This window comes from Pyrus communis, chromosome 12, assembly GCF_041283825.1.
Source record: "Pyrus communis isolate YQ-2024b chromosome 12, ASM4128382v1, whole genome shotgun sequence".
Taxonomy (NCBI): Eukaryota; Viridiplantae; Streptophyta; class Magnoliopsida; order Rosales; family Rosaceae; genus Pyrus; species Pyrus communis.
In genome coordinates this window covers 10,575,716-10,592,244 of record NC_142576.1, presented here as the reverse complement: position 1 = coordinate 10,592,244, position 16,529 = coordinate 10,575,716, and the positions used below count along the sequence as shown (strand labels likewise).

At 35.7% G+C, this 16,529-nt stretch overlaps 1 protein-coding gene across 1 annotated transcript; it reads left to right on the top strand.

Annotated features, from left to right (window-relative positions):
* The first annotated feature begins 10,084 nt into the window (after positions 1-10,084).
* LOC137746204 (cytokinin riboside 5'-monophosphate phosphoribohydrolase LOG3) lies at positions 10,085-14,033 on the top strand. The gene is made up of 7 exons (XM_068486279.2): positions 10,085-10,351; positions 10,820-10,917; positions 11,043-11,073; positions 11,767-11,866; positions 13,216-13,286; positions 13,385-13,528; positions 13,658-14,033. The coding sequence occupies exons 1-7, from the start codon at positions 10,229-10,231 to the stop codon at positions 13,748-13,750; spliced, it is 660 nt and encodes a 219-aa protein (XP_068342380.1). The 5' UTR covers positions 10,085-10,228; the 3' UTR covers positions 13,751-14,033.
* Positions 14,034-16,529: the final 2,496 nt, after the last annotated feature.

The following is a 16,529-nucleotide window of genomic DNA, read 5'->3' as shown; positions in this document are numbered from 1 at the left end:
ATTTATAACATAAGATAAATAAATTACAAAAAAAATCATTTAATATGTTTTATAGAGTAAGTCACAAATAAATTGCGTTATTCATTATCCGAACTATAATAACATTCACTATCGTCGCTATCATCACTTTCGTTCTCCTAATCCTCCCCCTCGATAAGTACATCACCGTCGTCATTCTGGCCTGCACCATCGTATTGTGAAAGATTACTGAGGTCAATTGTAATTGACTGAATCGGTACTTCGATTGAAGCCACTCCTTGTATCTTAAATGGTTATTAGATAAATTTGTATCTCGAAGTGTTTCCGCATCATTTTCGATTGAAGACTCTAAATGTTGGTCAGCGACATTGTCAACGTCGTCGACGTCGTCGTCAATAGGGTCTTGTTCTAGTATATCATACACATTCCTTTATCCATCTTTTGAACAACTTTCCAACCTCTCTTGGCTTTATGGTCATTTAGATACACAATCTGTTTTGCCATGTTTGCCAAAATGTAAGGGTCGTCATTGTTCCAGGTTCTGTTAGTGTTCACAGATAGTAAGCCATGGTCGATTTTAGCACTTCCCTGCCTATTTGGGTTTGTATCAAACCATCGACACTTAAACATGATCACTTGGCATTGGTCTTTGTAAAGCAATTGCACGACACTTGTTAGTTTGTCATAGAAATCGATGTCCATACTTTCACCTCCACCTGGGACATGGACACCACTGTTTTGCGTACACAACTTTTCATCTCGTGCAGCCCCCAAAAACTTGACGCCATTAACATGGCAACCCGAGAACAATTCAGCGCAAATGGGGTTGAACACCAAGTTATATAACTCTTCATTGTAAATTGGGGAATTCAATGATTTCAATTTATTCACCTAACATTATACAAAAACATACACCTGTTAGTTTAAGAAAATAAAATACTACAATATATATGTCAAATAAAAAACACTTATAACTTACATATATGAGAAACCACCGTGGAAACAATTCTCCGTGTTTCTTGCCATACAAATGTGATGGATATTCGCTTCATCATCTCTTCATGCATCTAGGTAAGCCATTATCTCAGCATAATTGTTTAGTACGAACCAATGCGCTACCTCCATGTTATTTTTGGAAAACGACTTGCCTCGTACAGGATCTCCAAAGGATGGTGCGCATTGGGAAAAAATAGAAAGTTTCTCCTTTCTCACACCCCTATCATTATTGCGCTGAAGACGATTGAAAGTCATCTCCACATCTTTTAAATACATTCCACAAAATGTAAGCGACTCATATTGAACCAAAGCCTCTATAATCGATCATTCGGGCTTCGCCCTGTTGCGTACACTTTTTTTCAACTCCCCGACAAGCCTGCTAAAATAAAATGATACGATACAAATTAGTAAGTGTGGGTTAATGATAATAAAAAAATGATGAGGATTATATACCGTTCTATTGGATACAACCACCTATAGTTGACAGGACCAGGAAGCAATGCCTTTTCCGGCAAGTGAACCACCACGTGGATCATACTTATGAAGAAAGCTGGAGGGAATATCATCTCAAACTTAGCAGTCATGGCTCTTTAGTCCAACAAATTTACCCCATCAACATTCACACAACGCGTAATATTAGAAGCATACCTATCGGGAAACTTTACAGACGATACAAACTTTAAAAACTTTTTTTTGTCATTTGGTTTCATGGAAAAAAAACACAAGGTCCCTTCTGGCTTTATCACTGTCCCTATTCATCCATAAACCCATCCGTATGCCCATTCTTTCCAAATCAAGACGAGTTTTGATCGTGTCCTTTGTCTTGCCCTCAATATCGAGAATGGTGCCCACCAATGTGTCAAATACACTTTTCTCAACATGCATAACATCGAGGTTGTGTCTCAATTTTAGTTTCGACCAATACAGGAGCTCAAAAAACATAAACTTACGCGTCCAGTTCATATGTGTAGAAGGTCTGGTCTTACTCACTGTTTTCCCAAATGGAGCAAAATCCAAACGGTTAAGCTGTTCCAAAATCTGATCACCAGACCATTCTCTATGTTTGAGGCGATACTCTATTTTCCCGTCAAACTCTTTATCCTTTTCTCGCTACTCATGGTTCCATGGTAACTATCTCCGATGACCAAGGTAACAAAGTTTTTCAACGTGCCAACCAGATGTTACATCATCCTTGCATGTTAGGCATGCCACATAACCCCTAGTGCTCCACCCAGAAACCATTGCATATGTGGGAAAATCGTTCACAATCCACATAACTGCTGCCTGTAAAGTGAACATCTTACCAGTAAACTTATAGTACGTGTGCACACCATTTGTCCATAAATCCTTTAACTCATCAACCAACGACCTTAAGTAAACATCGATTGACCTACTAGGATCCTCAATTATCAAAAGAGTCATCATCATGTATTCTTTTTTCATACATTTTTAAGGTGGCAAATTATATGGAAATACGAAAATTGGCCAAGTGTTGTGGTGTAGGTTTAGAACCCCGAACGGATTAAATCCGTCAGTGGCAAGTCCCAATCTAATATTCCGGGGATCAGCAGCAAACTCGGGGAATGTTCGATCGAATTTTTTCCATGCCTCCCTATCTGTAAGATGCCTCATCACATCGTTGTCTACCCGTTTTTCTTTATGCCATCTCATGTCGGTGGCATTATGCATCGACGTATACAATCGCTGCAACCTAGGTTTCAAAGGCAGATAATGCATGACTTTTTGTGGGATCCTAGTCATTTTATTCTCAGATGTCATTTTGAACCTCGACTCATTGCATACAGGGCATTTATCCAATGCTTTATTCTTTTTTTAGAATAAAATACAATTATTTTTCCAAGCGTGAATTTTTTCATAACCTGATCCGAGACCATTCAACACCTTTTGCGCATGTCTATGGTCTTTCGGCAAACAATTGTCTTTAGGAAGCATTCTCTTGAAAATCCCCAAAAAGTAATCAAAACACCAGTTAGACATACAATACTTTATTTTTCCATGCATTAGTTCTACAATGGCCGTAAGAACCGAAAAGCTCTCGCACCCCGGGTATAACTCTTGGTTGGCATTTTTTAATAGTTTTTTATATTGTTCAAACTTTGCATTGTCCATTGTTGTAGCCATTTCATCTTCCCATTCTTGATTGGTGTTTGTCGATGCAAATGGAAAAGCATCATTTATAATATCCATGATTGTTCATTAGGATCCACAATAGGTTTAACATTGCCCGCTCTTATGGCGTTTGAAAATGAAGCATTGTCTAATTGTTCCCTATGATGGTTCCAAGTATTATAGGTCTCTACCATTCCATTCCTTACTAAATGAAATCGAACATTTTCAATTGTGTCCCTTAACGTGTTGTTACACCTCTTACATGGACACTGGATTCCAGTTACACCTGAGTTATGTGTACGTGCAAATTCAATAAAATCCTCGATTCCATCCAAGTATTCGTCCGCGCATTTATTTGGGTTTTGTATCCACATTATGTCCATAATTCCTGTAACCACAATAAAAGTACAACAATCACAACAACTTCGTATAAATGATATTGTCACCTTATGCCTCCGGTAAAGACCCTAGCCTATTCGGGAATGCAACGTTATGTCACGTAATTTACGGCTACATCATATTAGATTTCGACGTGGAGGAATTTCGATAACATCTCGATACAGTTCTTCAGATGGATAATGTAGATATGAAATACCTATGTGCCACCCGAAGAACGTACGTAGATGACACCGAAATTCCCACAACTGAAACCTAATCCTTCAACCATAAACTACACGCCATAACTATGCATTCCCAAACTGTTAAATAATGGGACAATTCAAGAATCAATTGGATCGCAGTCATGCTTTTGCATCCTTGCATGAAATCCAACTAATCCTTGAATGGGAAACTAAGTTTTACTATAAAATTAAAAAAAAAAAAAAAAAAAAAAATCAAGTACGAAATTTATTACAATTAACTCTGTATCACAACACATATTTTTATGTCATGTACAAATTTAACAACATAATATAAATATAATTTCACAACATAATATAAACATAACAACATAATTTAAATAATTATATATTTTTAAAAAATAAAATGAAGAAAATACCTTCTAAATCGTTCTCCACCAATCGCTAATCACACACAATATCCCTATAGACAACGAATTTAATGGCGTTAGGATGAATTTACATTAATACTTTTACCCTAAAAAAATTGCTTACCAGACACACCGAGATAGCTTGATCAACCTAGAGAAGAAGATAGATGGCATATTAGATGATGAAATTAAGAGAAAATGGAAGTGACGGATGCCGGATTGAAGAAAAACAAAGGGAAGAAGTGCAGAGGTTGAATCTGCATGTAAACACGAAAATTCTATAACAAAGTAAACAAGAACACGTGTACAAAGTAGATTTGTATTAGGGGTTACAATCTCTGTTTACAACTTTCCTCTAATTTAGTCTTCAAATTTGATGTAGATGGTGGATTGTTGATCCAGGGGTTGCGATAACTTGATCTTAAACGAACGATTGAATGATTGCTTCAAGTTTTGAGCTTGAAACAATGCGTGGATAGTCTTCACCTCAAGGCTTGTGTGACTTGTGGCAAGGGTGATGTTGATGTGGTATTTTGTTGATTCAAGGATCTCAGTGACTTAATCTTGAATCGAATGTCGTTACAAGTTTTGAGCTTGCAACAAAGTCTTAAGGGAGTTGGCACAAGGGCTTGGTGATTCTACAAGGGAATGCTTCGCCTTTGGTGGAAAGAAAGCTTCGGTTTTGGTTGTACGTTCTTCAAAGAGAGTTTTGGCAGCATATTAGTCTTCAAAGATTTGGCAGAGATTCTCCTTTTGAGAGAATTTCAACCCTTCAATATAGAAATTGTCGACCTTGATTGTAGAAATTTTCGACCTTTATGCTTGTCCTGGGACCTTGTATTTATAGACTTCTAAAGCCATGCCTTTGGATGGATTTGACCTCCATGGGAGAATTTAGGTATGTTTTGTGTTTTAATTTCAGCGACTTTCCCTTGCTTGGCCGAAGTCTATAGGGCTTGTTGCCTATTTCGTGAGCAATCTTCAATTCTTGCTTGTTTTGTGAAGATGTTTTAGCTTTCTTTCTAGTTTTGTGAGCAATTTGGGCCCCTTGCCGATTTTAAGGAGATTTCTTCCCCTTTGCCGCATTTTAGGAATGCTTTTGAGCTTCCTTTGCTTGATTTGTGCCACATGTCACATGTCATTAATGACATGTCCATTTGTGATGAGTCATATACTATATGGAGCTTTGTGATGCATCATTTGCATGCAACGAAATTTACATATCTACATTGCAGTTTTATTGCAGTTTTGCCTCTATAGCTGAATCCAAATTATAAAGTTAACTTTAGGATGAATGATTTTGCGCGACAAATATTATAAAGTTAATATATAATTTGTCGTGCAAGGCTACATTTTTTTTTCGTTTACTTTATAATTTATTAATGTAAACAAGGTGAGTGACGAATACTATTTTGGTCGTGCAAAATGCATATTTTTTAATTTTTTTTTAATTTACTTCCATTTTCTTTTTATCTAATGTAAATTTTTATTTTATCTAAATAAAAAACTCAAACCTAATTAAACATTACCAAATTCATTAACAAAGCTAATTTATTTTCCCAAATACATATTATAATTAATTTAAATATTAATAGTCATCCATATAACATAAATTTATTAATTAAAATCAGATATAAGGTCCTAAAAATCTTATTTCATAAAAAAGAAAAAAATACAATTCAACTTCAATCCTCCTCCTCCGAGGCAGCAACACATCAAACTTCCACTACCGGAAATGCTTCTTGAAAAGGTCATCCAAATACTTTCACTGCTTCTCATTGGTTTCATCAACATCCCAATGAACCTACATTAATGCCAATAACAATAAATTAGTAATTTTAAAAATACTACTTTTTAACAAAAATAATTATACATTATTTAATACAAACTTACCGATAACTTCCCCAGCATAGACTTCTTCAACTCCTCAAGCACCTTTTTCCAAGACTCAAACTTGACAGAACATTCCCTCCGCACCAAACCCCCAATATCAAACCTAAGTTTGGCGTACGCATCACCCCTACTTTTGTCTTCAAAGTAGGGCACTTGTTTACGTCGGTACCTCTCTACTCACAATACAACTTTACTTTCGCGAGAGCCTTCTCCCAAATCGGCCATTACCTTTGAAAATCTTTGAAAATTAGGGTTCTGAAATTGTGTTTATATAGCATTCGGAAAACTTTGCGCGACGAACCACTTCATCACACAAATTCGTTTATTCATCGCACAAAATGCGTCATAAATGCGCACTAAATGGGAGCGGTTGAAGGCATCTGACAGTTTCAGTGAAACTTTGCGCGATGAATATGTGGAAATTTTCGTCGCACAAACATTTGGCGGCAATTTTTTTCCCGCATTTTCTTGCGCGACCACAATAAGTATTCTTCGTGCGAAGTATTCTTGCGCCACAAATAATTTAGTCGCATAAATTTTTTTTTTCCCTTTCCTGCCATTTTTGCGCGACGAATATGTTTGTTCGTCACACAAGTGCCTCTTATGCGCGCGCAAGCTGTTTTTCTATTAGTAAAGTTTCATTTCCTTAAATAAGATGATACGGAATAAATACTTACAGCATAACCAAATTAAGCTGTGTTTGTTGTTTGTTTAAAGAGCCTCTAGACTGCCCTCTTTGAAAATTGTATTCCGTAATATACAATAAAATCCACTGTTTTTTCCACTAAAATAAATTTTGTTTGTTGGGTACGGTTAGCCAAGATGTCTCCTTAAGAATATTCCTTCAACTAATGGCGATGGGATCTAATTGACACTTGTAGAACACTGTGATATATATAGTGTTAATAAAATGCCATAATTAGTCCTAAGTTTGTATGTGGGTGTGTGATATTCTAGTCAAATTTTTTTACTAACAAACACATAAAAACATGCCTTAAACGCGCATGCAAGCATGCACAAGGCTTATAAATAGTATATTAGTATAAGCTCAATCCCCTACCAAGAATAGTAATTATAAGTTTATAATCTCCAAACATAAAACATAGGAAACTAAGTAAACAGAAGCAGCCAGAAAGGCCAATTTTGGGGATTAGGGCATATTAAAATGAAAACGGTACTACACATTATTTTAAGGGCATGGGTTCAGTTCCTGCAATCCTGGCAATGAGCAAAACTTAAAATATAAGCTTAGGATAATAATAGTTTTATGCAGCAAAAACTCCAAGCACTCCACAAAATAGAAAGAACCAATTAGCATATGGGTAATATTATATAGAGGAAAATGATCTCATTCCAAACACATGCAATATAGTAATCATTGGTGGATTCAGAATTTTTTATCTCATGAGGTCAAGATTTAAACATAATTTAAAACAATTTAAACAGAAATATCAATGAAAAGTTAAACGATTTGAACCTTAGAAATAACATGTAGAGGGGAACCGATTTGAACAATGCCTTCGCCTTGGTTAAAGATGGAGAGAGAGAGGAGATGAGAGTTGGGTGAACGAAGGTTTTAAATATCAATCTTCACAAAAATATCGATTCCTCAATTTACAGATATATTGACAGATAGTTTGATATCGACGAATATTTTGAGAAGATATTTGATAGGCATCCTCTCTCATTTCAAGGCCTTCAGATCTTTTTGAGACGTTTCGTTTGATAGATTTGAGAAATTTTTGGTTGGCCATTTCATCGAACACATTGTGTGCACTAAATGCCCGATGCCCAGACGATCATGGGTCAACCGAGGCTCTCCCCAACCAGCTCTCTGACATCCATAGGCTCAACTAACCCACCTTGATCCACCCCTAATAGTAATGCTTATCTTGTTCGGCTGTAAATATCAATGTCACATTTTAATAAAAATCAATGTAATCAATAATTTACATTCATAGTTTGACAATATATTAGTATAATAAAAAAAATAACATTTTTTACCTATTACCAATCAGTAATATTCTATTGCCAAAATTAGATGAATACTTATTACCCAAATTTTATGAATTAGGTTTGGTCTAACAACATAAGTATCTTATACTTTTACATAGTCAGTAAGACAACATTTCTTTATTACATAGTATTACTCCTATGGTAGAATAACATTTTCATATAAATATTTATGTCGTCTCATTGTGAATTAATATCAAACACTTCTATAAACATAACTATGACTAATGATTTAGATTCACAATTTTTCATGTTACATAAGCATTTATTATGTTACACTGTCGTAAGAGAACTCATGGTTTATGGAGAAGGTCATGTTTGATAGGCGGAGAAGATGGGAGTGCAATTAGTGATATAAGTGTAGTATGGATGTGTATTGGGGAGAGCATGCTTGGAGAAGGGAAGTGAAGAGGAGGTGAAGGTGGTGGTGGAGGGTGGTGGATACGGGGAAGGGGAAGGAGCGCGTGAAAGAAATTGGAAGTGTTTCCTATCCGTACACCAAGTGTGTCGAGAGGAGTGTCGATGGGGGCACAAGCTGATAGGTCATAACCCACTAATGTTGTTTATTCAATCATATATGCACAATGCTCCATATATTTATCCACCACCACCACTGCCTTCTGAACTTACCCATACTTTTCTTGTTTTCTCACATAAATATATGTAAATGTTAAAATGTCATAAAAAAAAATACAATTAAATTAGTCAGTGGTGCCCATCTTGATTGGTTTAAATAAATATACACACCCCTATGGGATTGTCCATTTTTGGCTTTTTCCTATGTTAAAAAAAATGGATGTTTGTCTGTGTTCTTAAAGTTGATTTTCCTGAGATAAATAAATAGAATGGGCTCGGTAGATTGTTGTTAATTAAATGAACACTAGTGGATGGCTTTTAACTTAGATTGTGTTTAATGTTTTAATATATCTTTGCATTTTTTTGCCTAATTTAGAGTATGAAACATTATTGGCTTACTATCTATGGATGTTTTAATCTATTTGTTTGTGTTAATAATAGTTTAGTGTAAAGGTATTCATGTCAAATGTTGAACCATTTTCATATGATTCTTTGAAAATTAGAACATGTATTTGGCCAAAATTCCACTAGTTACGTCAATAAATACTTGCAAGGAAAAGTTTTAATAGAAAACTAAAATACTCTCTCAAATACATTATTGAGATTTAGCCCTAATTAGGTACAGATGATTGGACTTGAATGGATAAACTACTATTTTCAAGGTCTATTGAAAGAGAAATAAAAAGAATTTGTCCAACGTAATTAGTGATATTGGCCTTAAGAATTAATTTCCCTTGATAATGAGTTTAGGGATAATCGTTCTTGTCTAATTAGTTTCGCAGGTTAGTGATCCGAGCATTATAGTCATTGATCTCGAAACATTCGAACTTAGTTCAACATCACTGTCAAGCAAGAGTTTTAGATTCAAACTCAAAATCTATTTTGCTTTACAAGGGGCATTGTATTAACTATTGACTATTCTCCGATTGTGGCATAGCTGCATTTTTATTATAACATAAAAAAATAGAGAAATGTAACAGTCGAACTTTATTATAACATAAAAAACGAGGTAACTACTTCCCTTGTTCTATTTTACTTTCAAGCATTAATTCCGGAAGAATAATAATATTATTTCATAAATATAAAACTGGGATAACTTAATTTACGCCCTAATTTATTTCTGATCACAATGGTACGAAACCAACAAAGGGGAGGGAGATACTTAAAAAGGATAATGTTAAGAAATCAAATTTTTTAAATTAAATTTGTAAACCAAATGATGTGGTGGTTGATGATTGTATTATTACTTAAGCGTTGAATAACGCACTTATTTCATATTGATGATACATCATTTGGTTTGCATATATATTTTAAAATTTTGGTCTCCAAATGAAAGAAGATCAAGAAAAACACAAATAAAAACAGAGTGGTCCACGCGTGACAATGCTTTGTAGTTGTGCACTTGTGTGAGTGTGTGTGTTTGCAAAGCGTGTGAACTTCAAGCGTGCTAAAGAGGCACTCATGTGCGGGGGCTGCTTATAAATACGCAAGTCGAGAAACGGCACCACCAACACGAAGTTGGGAAGTTCTGTAACACAAAGAGGTCAGAAGTAAAACAGAGACAGAGGAACTAGCAGAAAAAAGTTGTGTCTTAAATTATCCATTTGATTCTGAAAAGTAACACAAAAAGTTGAGTGGTTTGAGAGAGAAAGAATGGAGATTGAGAGTGAAATGAAGCAGCAATCCAGGTTTAGGAGGATTTGTGTGTTTTGTGGGAGCAGCCAAGGGAAGAAGAGCAGCTATCACGATGCTGCCATTGAACTTGGCAAGGAACTGGTATAAAACAATGGCTTCTTCTTCTTTTCTTCTTTTGACAAACAATAGGATATCCATCTAAGCTACAGGGGAGGGGGATTCGACTTGGGTACAGAGTGAGAACACATTTGGGTTCAAATATAGTTTTCTGGTGGTTTTTTGACAGTTGGGTTCATGGAAAAATTTTAAATTCTTGTTGTCTTTTGGATTTGAATGTGATTTTTTAGGATGTTTTTGTTCTTGTTTCTTGTTTGTGTGAGATGGGTTTTGCTAGGAATTAGTTGGAGTTGCTAAAACTTGATCATCGTTATGCTTTTTATATTTTTCATGTTAACTTGTTCTGTTTTTTTGGGACAACCACATTATGATTATAACTTGTTTATCATTTGGGTCATGAGATTTTTACAGAAACTTTAGCAGAATGTATGGCAATGTAAATATTTCTCCCTCTCTCTCTCTAAACTCATAACTTGAACATTTTTGTTGAAGGTTTCAAGGAACATTGATCTGGTGTATGGAGGGGGAAGCATAGGACTGATGGGTTTGGTCTCACAAGCAGTTCATGATGGTGGTCGCCATGTCATTGGGTACTTTTATTATGTCAAAGCTCAGATGATAATTAAAGACTAAACAAAGAGATTAAGAAAGAATTATGGTTGGTTTAGTCCTGCATTACATACTGATTTTGTCATGTTATTGTCTCCCCCTGCAGAGTTATTCCCAAGACGCTCATGCCTCGAGAGGTATGTCTCCTCCGCCCACATAAAAGTCCTTCAACTTTTCTGGTTGCAAAGAATACAATATATATATATATATTATACCATAGTTTTATTTGGATTTAGATTAAGGCTTAGTTCTTTCTTTTTAATCACTTGCTTTCTCTTTTTCTTCTGTGTGGGAATGATGTAAGCATTTTTAGCTACTGTTTTCTGGTTTATTTTGTTTTGCTCCCTTTCACGTTTTGTTTTTTGCTTTTGGGTTGTTATTATCTGTTTGGTTCCCTAGAATTCTGTTTCTTCTTCAATGGATTATCCATGACACACTTGAGTAGTTGGCACTACGCCACTAACCCTAATAATAATATCCCACAGCTTGCTGATTCTTTTGAGTTCCAATACACTTGAGATGTCTTATACTCCGGACCGTTAGATCATTGGTCAAAGATATAATTATCAAGATCTAATGGTCATATCGCATGAAGCATCATATACTCCGGATGTCATGCTCACTTGTGCTATAAAGTAATTGCTCTTCTTGTGCTCTTCTGTCTTGGCATTTTCTATATATCGAACTTTATTTATTTTTCCATCTCAAAAATACTGTCTGGGGTTCAAAATTTTGTAACTCTCATCATTGCTTTGCTACACAAACCTCCAAATCTCTCTCTCTCTTCTTTCTCTCTAAAATTTGTTTTGTGCATTGATGCCATTTTGCAGTTAACTGGTGAGACTGTGGGGGAAGTGAAGGCAGTTGCAGGCATGCATCAAAGAAAGGCAGAGATGGCTAAGCACTCAGATGCTTTTATTGCCTTACCCGGTTAGTTCTCCTAGTATAAGTCCTCAACCTCTCTCACTCTCTCTCTCTCTCTCTCTCTCTCTCTCTCTCATACACCAGAATTTTTAAACAAATAAAAAAATATGGTACTTCCATGGCTTTAATTTTACCAATTTTAGCATGCAAGTCCGCTTTTTGATTCTTGTGAGTAGTATTGAGATGAAAATTCTAAAACACAACAATGTATACCATATATAATTACTCTTTAATCTTTAGACGTACCATGTTTATTCTTCTCTTTTACAATATAGAATAATAACATTATAGTTGGATGTGCACATATAACAAAATATCACTATCGTAGAAAAACTTGTATTCAAACTTAAATATCACCCCCAATAAACTAAATTGGAAATAAATGGAAGTTCTTGATTCATCCTCACCTGAGTGCACGACAAAACACAGTAGCATAAAGATTTGGGCAACAAAAAAATTAAAAAAGTCTTGATAATTTGCTGTTGAAACAGTCTTTTTTGAAGGTATGAATGCACTCATATTGGATAATGTTGTGATTGTGATTGTGTGAATTTGTAAACTACGACAAATTCCTCAAACTTGTGACACAACACTCAAGAAACACCATGATTACCCAGAAAGCAACCCTTCAGAGAGTCCCCAGTGCATGACACATCAACATCTTACAATGAATATTAGAGGTTTTCTGAGGAATTGTGCTTTTGCTTGTGTGGTTTAATATCCTGTTTTGCCAAATATAGTCTATAGCTGTAAATATTGACTGCACCAATTGTTTCACCAATTGGCTCTGTCAACCAGCACCTGCACCTGACAGGGAATATGATGCTTACCACTTTCACTCATTAAGTTCAACATCCCAAAACTTTTTTATTTTTTTCACTTTTCCTCTCTAAAAACTTTTAGTTTAAGATATCCTTCTTTTTTTTTTTTCAAAAATATATACAAAAACTCCAAGGATTTTTGTTTGTATGAAGACCCATTATTGCCCTGCTTGGGTTGGCCTTGACCATCATAAGGATTTGATAGTAAATGTGTAACTATTCATATTCCATAGTCAAAGTACATTTCACCAAGGTTGAAAGTTCAGATGGATCCGTCAGTATTTTCAATCTCTTTTTACCTTCCACCCCAAGAAATTATATTAACAACATAGTCATTGTCCTTATTCTACTACTAGTTATCTTGTTTTGCCTTTCTGATGTAGCGAGAATCGTAGCTATACCAGTTGTATATTTTATTGTGTCTATCACTTCGTTACCTACGTCATAACTTAATAACTACAATATAAGACATGAAGTATCAAGCTTGGACTGTAAACTCTGTACTGCAAATACTTATTTAATTTTTCATTGCAGGTGGTTATGGAACTCTGGAAGAGTTGCTTGAAGTTATAACCTGGGCTCAGCTTGGAATTCATGACAAGCCGGTAATTTCTTTTTCTTTTTTTCGGCATTTTTATTACCAGTTGAGGGTAAAAACACATGAACTTTTAGGCTTAATCCACCTTTGTTCCTGTCTGTGCAGGTGGGATTGCTGAATGTTGATGGATACTACAATTCCTTACTATCGTTCATCGATAAGGCCGTGGAAGAGGGATTTGTTAGCCCGAGCGCACGCCACATAATTATATCAGCACCAACAGCCAAGGAGCTGGTGAAGAAGCTGGAGGTAATTTCAAACATTGTATAGTACTCTAATCTAAGGGAGAGAAAGCGATTTGAACTCTGATGCAAGGGGACCGGCGCTTTTCCCTAAGTTGAAAATTTGTTTGATGTTTAGTTACTTATGGTGGTACAGGATTATGTCCCATGTCATGAAAGAGTTGCTTCAAAGTTGAATTGGGAGATGGAGCAGCTTGGCTACACACAAGAATGCGACATCTCAAGGTGATACTTGCTTGGCAGCATTCAAGCACTAGTGCACTAAAGCTTGTTGGAATTTTGGAAGTTGAAGAAGCTAATTTTTAGAACTCTAAATTTGTAATATGGGGATTTTTTTTTTTCATCTTTTGTTTTTGTTTTTCCCTTGTAAATTATTGGAATTGACCTCACTATGTGAAGCTTCAATATTCTCTGTCTGTGGAAATTTCCTGCCCCTTTTATAACTTGTAAGTAACTAAGGCTTTTGTGAACCTTCCCATATATTAACTAATTTATACCTTTATTGTTCTGCACATATGCTTTGTTTTAACTTGTCATGTCTTATCATAAGCGGCCTGAAACTCAAGTGATGATTAACAATATTTACCTCCGCATTCGAGGTATTGTGTTCGACTCTCCTCTCATAGTATCGCTTGTATCAATGAATTGAGCAAATGGGTAAACAATTGTTTAGGATTGTATCAATCACATGATAAAGTGTTTAACAACATATACCTCTACGTATGAGGTATTGTGTTCGATGTAGTACGGAGTTGGACAACGAAATTTAGATAGTTTAGCAAAAGCGAAAACACAGAAAACTTAAACAAAAAGAAAAATAAAAAATAATCTAGAATCACTCCAGGGGCATCACACCAGTTCTTGGCCTCGCACCAAGAATTTTGGCATCCCACCAAAATAATCTCATCGCATGATAAGAATTCCAGTCTCTAGAAAACTAAACTTTTCTATTCATAAACTCTTCATTGTTTTTCATCTGAATTACAACGGGGTATTTATAAGGACGTAAACCTAAAGGACATAGGAAAGTAAACGTATTCTAGGAAAGAAATCCTAATCTAAATGCTCGATTAAAAGTATTTTTAAAATAATTGAAAACGCTTTTGGTGAAATTCATTTTGGGTTCCAAAAGCACTTTAAGTGCTTGTTGGAAGAAGCACCATGTATGTGCTTCTTGTAGGAAGCACTTAAAATGTTTTTTTTTTTCTTCATAATTCACTTAGATTTTTACTAAGAATTGGTTTTAAAAATATCTTTACCAAAAATGTTTTAAGTTATTTTAAAAGCACTTCCAAGCGAACTCCTAATTCCAATAAAATTGAAAAGAAACTTAAACCTTATAAAAGTAGGAAATCAAAAGATTACCCCTAAAATGCAACCCACCTTATTCTGGATGGCTCTAGGGTTTGTGGGGTTGTGACGCCATTGCGGGCTTCTTCCCTTTCTGGTTCTTCCGACCTTGGTAGTTAATTTTGTTTGGTTAATGGTTCAGTTTGGATGGTGTAGGTCGGTTAATTGGGACAGTATGCTAATTCAAGTAGAAGTTAAATCATTCAGGCTAGTGGGTGATAGATAATTGCCTTCAGTTATATCTTAGATTTGCTTTCTGTGTGCTGTTCTTCTTTAATTGTCGTGTGGGAAGGGTGGTATTAATTTGGTGTTTTTGAAGGGTCGTTGCAATTGCTTGGTGGCAGCTAGAGGTAGACTCATCGAGCCCTCAAGCCGTGGTTGCAACCTCTGGTGCTACTAGGAAGCCTAGACTTATAACAAACCAAAGACTCCCTTCCTCGGTTGATTCCTTTCATGTTCCTCAACCTGGACAATAACATGTGAGTATGGAGAAAGCAAGGAGTAAATTTACTATGGAGAGGGGAGTTACAAGGGCTAACACCAATCTGTTATCCTCCTTCAATATTGATCACATGCAGAGTCGTGTGTTCACGAGGAAAATGTTCGGGCAACTCTTTCTCTTAACGGTTTCTTCTGTGACCGTTGGAATTCGATGGAAGAATAAGGTCAAAAACCAATTTTTTGAAGTGGAAACTGTAAAACGTGAGTTATTATCTAAAAAGGGGATATAAAGATTGTGTAAATATTAGGAGTCCTTTATTAGGAAGGATATGTGTTTGTGTCCTTTATTGTTTCCTTGTGGAACAAGAATTGTATATGCATATATTTCAATGATGTAATACAATGAAAATTAAGCCGTAAAATTCTATTTGGCATCGGAGCCTTTGTTTGCACTAAAACACTGTAAACTTGTTTTTTTTTTTTTTTTTTCCGCTGCTATGCTACTCGGCTAACTAGATGTGTCTGCAATTCTTCCTGCAGCGATCCAACCGTGCGTTGGTGAGTCTTGCCGCAATATAACATTGCTGGTGCCGTGTGTCACATATTGTGTGCGGTGTGAATTTTTTGTTTCTATATGTGCGTCAAGATGACGAGTATGAGAGATAACTCGACCTTGAAGTTGGAAGGTGGTTCCCCTACACCGACCAACAATCCAGTATTAAATCCTATTGTTATTCAGAATGATGCGTCCTCCGTACCGAACACTATGAAACTCAATGGATCAAACTATTCTCTTTGGTCCAAGGTATTGGAGATACATATCACTAGACGTGGGAAAGAGGGCTTCATGATAGGGAGTATCAAAGAACCTAGCGAGGAAAGTGCTAAGTGTGAGACGTGGGAGAAAGGGAATGCAATAGTGAAATAGTGGTTGATCAATTATATGGAGCCTACTATCATGGGATTTTTCATTCATCTTCGTATAGCTAAAGAAGTATGGGAAGAAGTGGGTCGAACATATTATGATGGTTCAGATATTTCTCAGATTTATAAGTTAAAGGTAAAATCATTTTGACTTCGTCAAGAAGCCCGTCTTGTTGGTGTGTTTTATCCTGACCTCAAGTCCGTTTGGCAAGACTTAGATCAATGGAGACCAATCAAAATGGAATGTGCTACTAATCTCAGTACACTTTATGAAGAAATCCAAACAGATCATG

What these genes read in the sequence shown, in the direction of transcription:
- LOC137746204 (XM_068486279.2), top strand. Translation starts at nt 10,229, where the DNA reads ATGGAGATTGAGAGTGAAATGAAGCAGCAATCCAGGTTTAGGAGGATT. An exon ending in TTGAACTTGGCAAGGAACTG is followed by an intron (nt 10,352 to 10,819) that starts GTATAAAACAAT and finishes TTTTTGTTGAAG; the next exon opens with GTTTCAAGGAACATTGATCT. An exon ending in AGCTGGTGAAGAAGCTGGAG is followed by an intron (nt 13,529 to 13,657) that starts GTAATTTCAAAC and finishes ATGGTGGTACAG; the next exon opens with GATTATGTCCCATGTCATGA.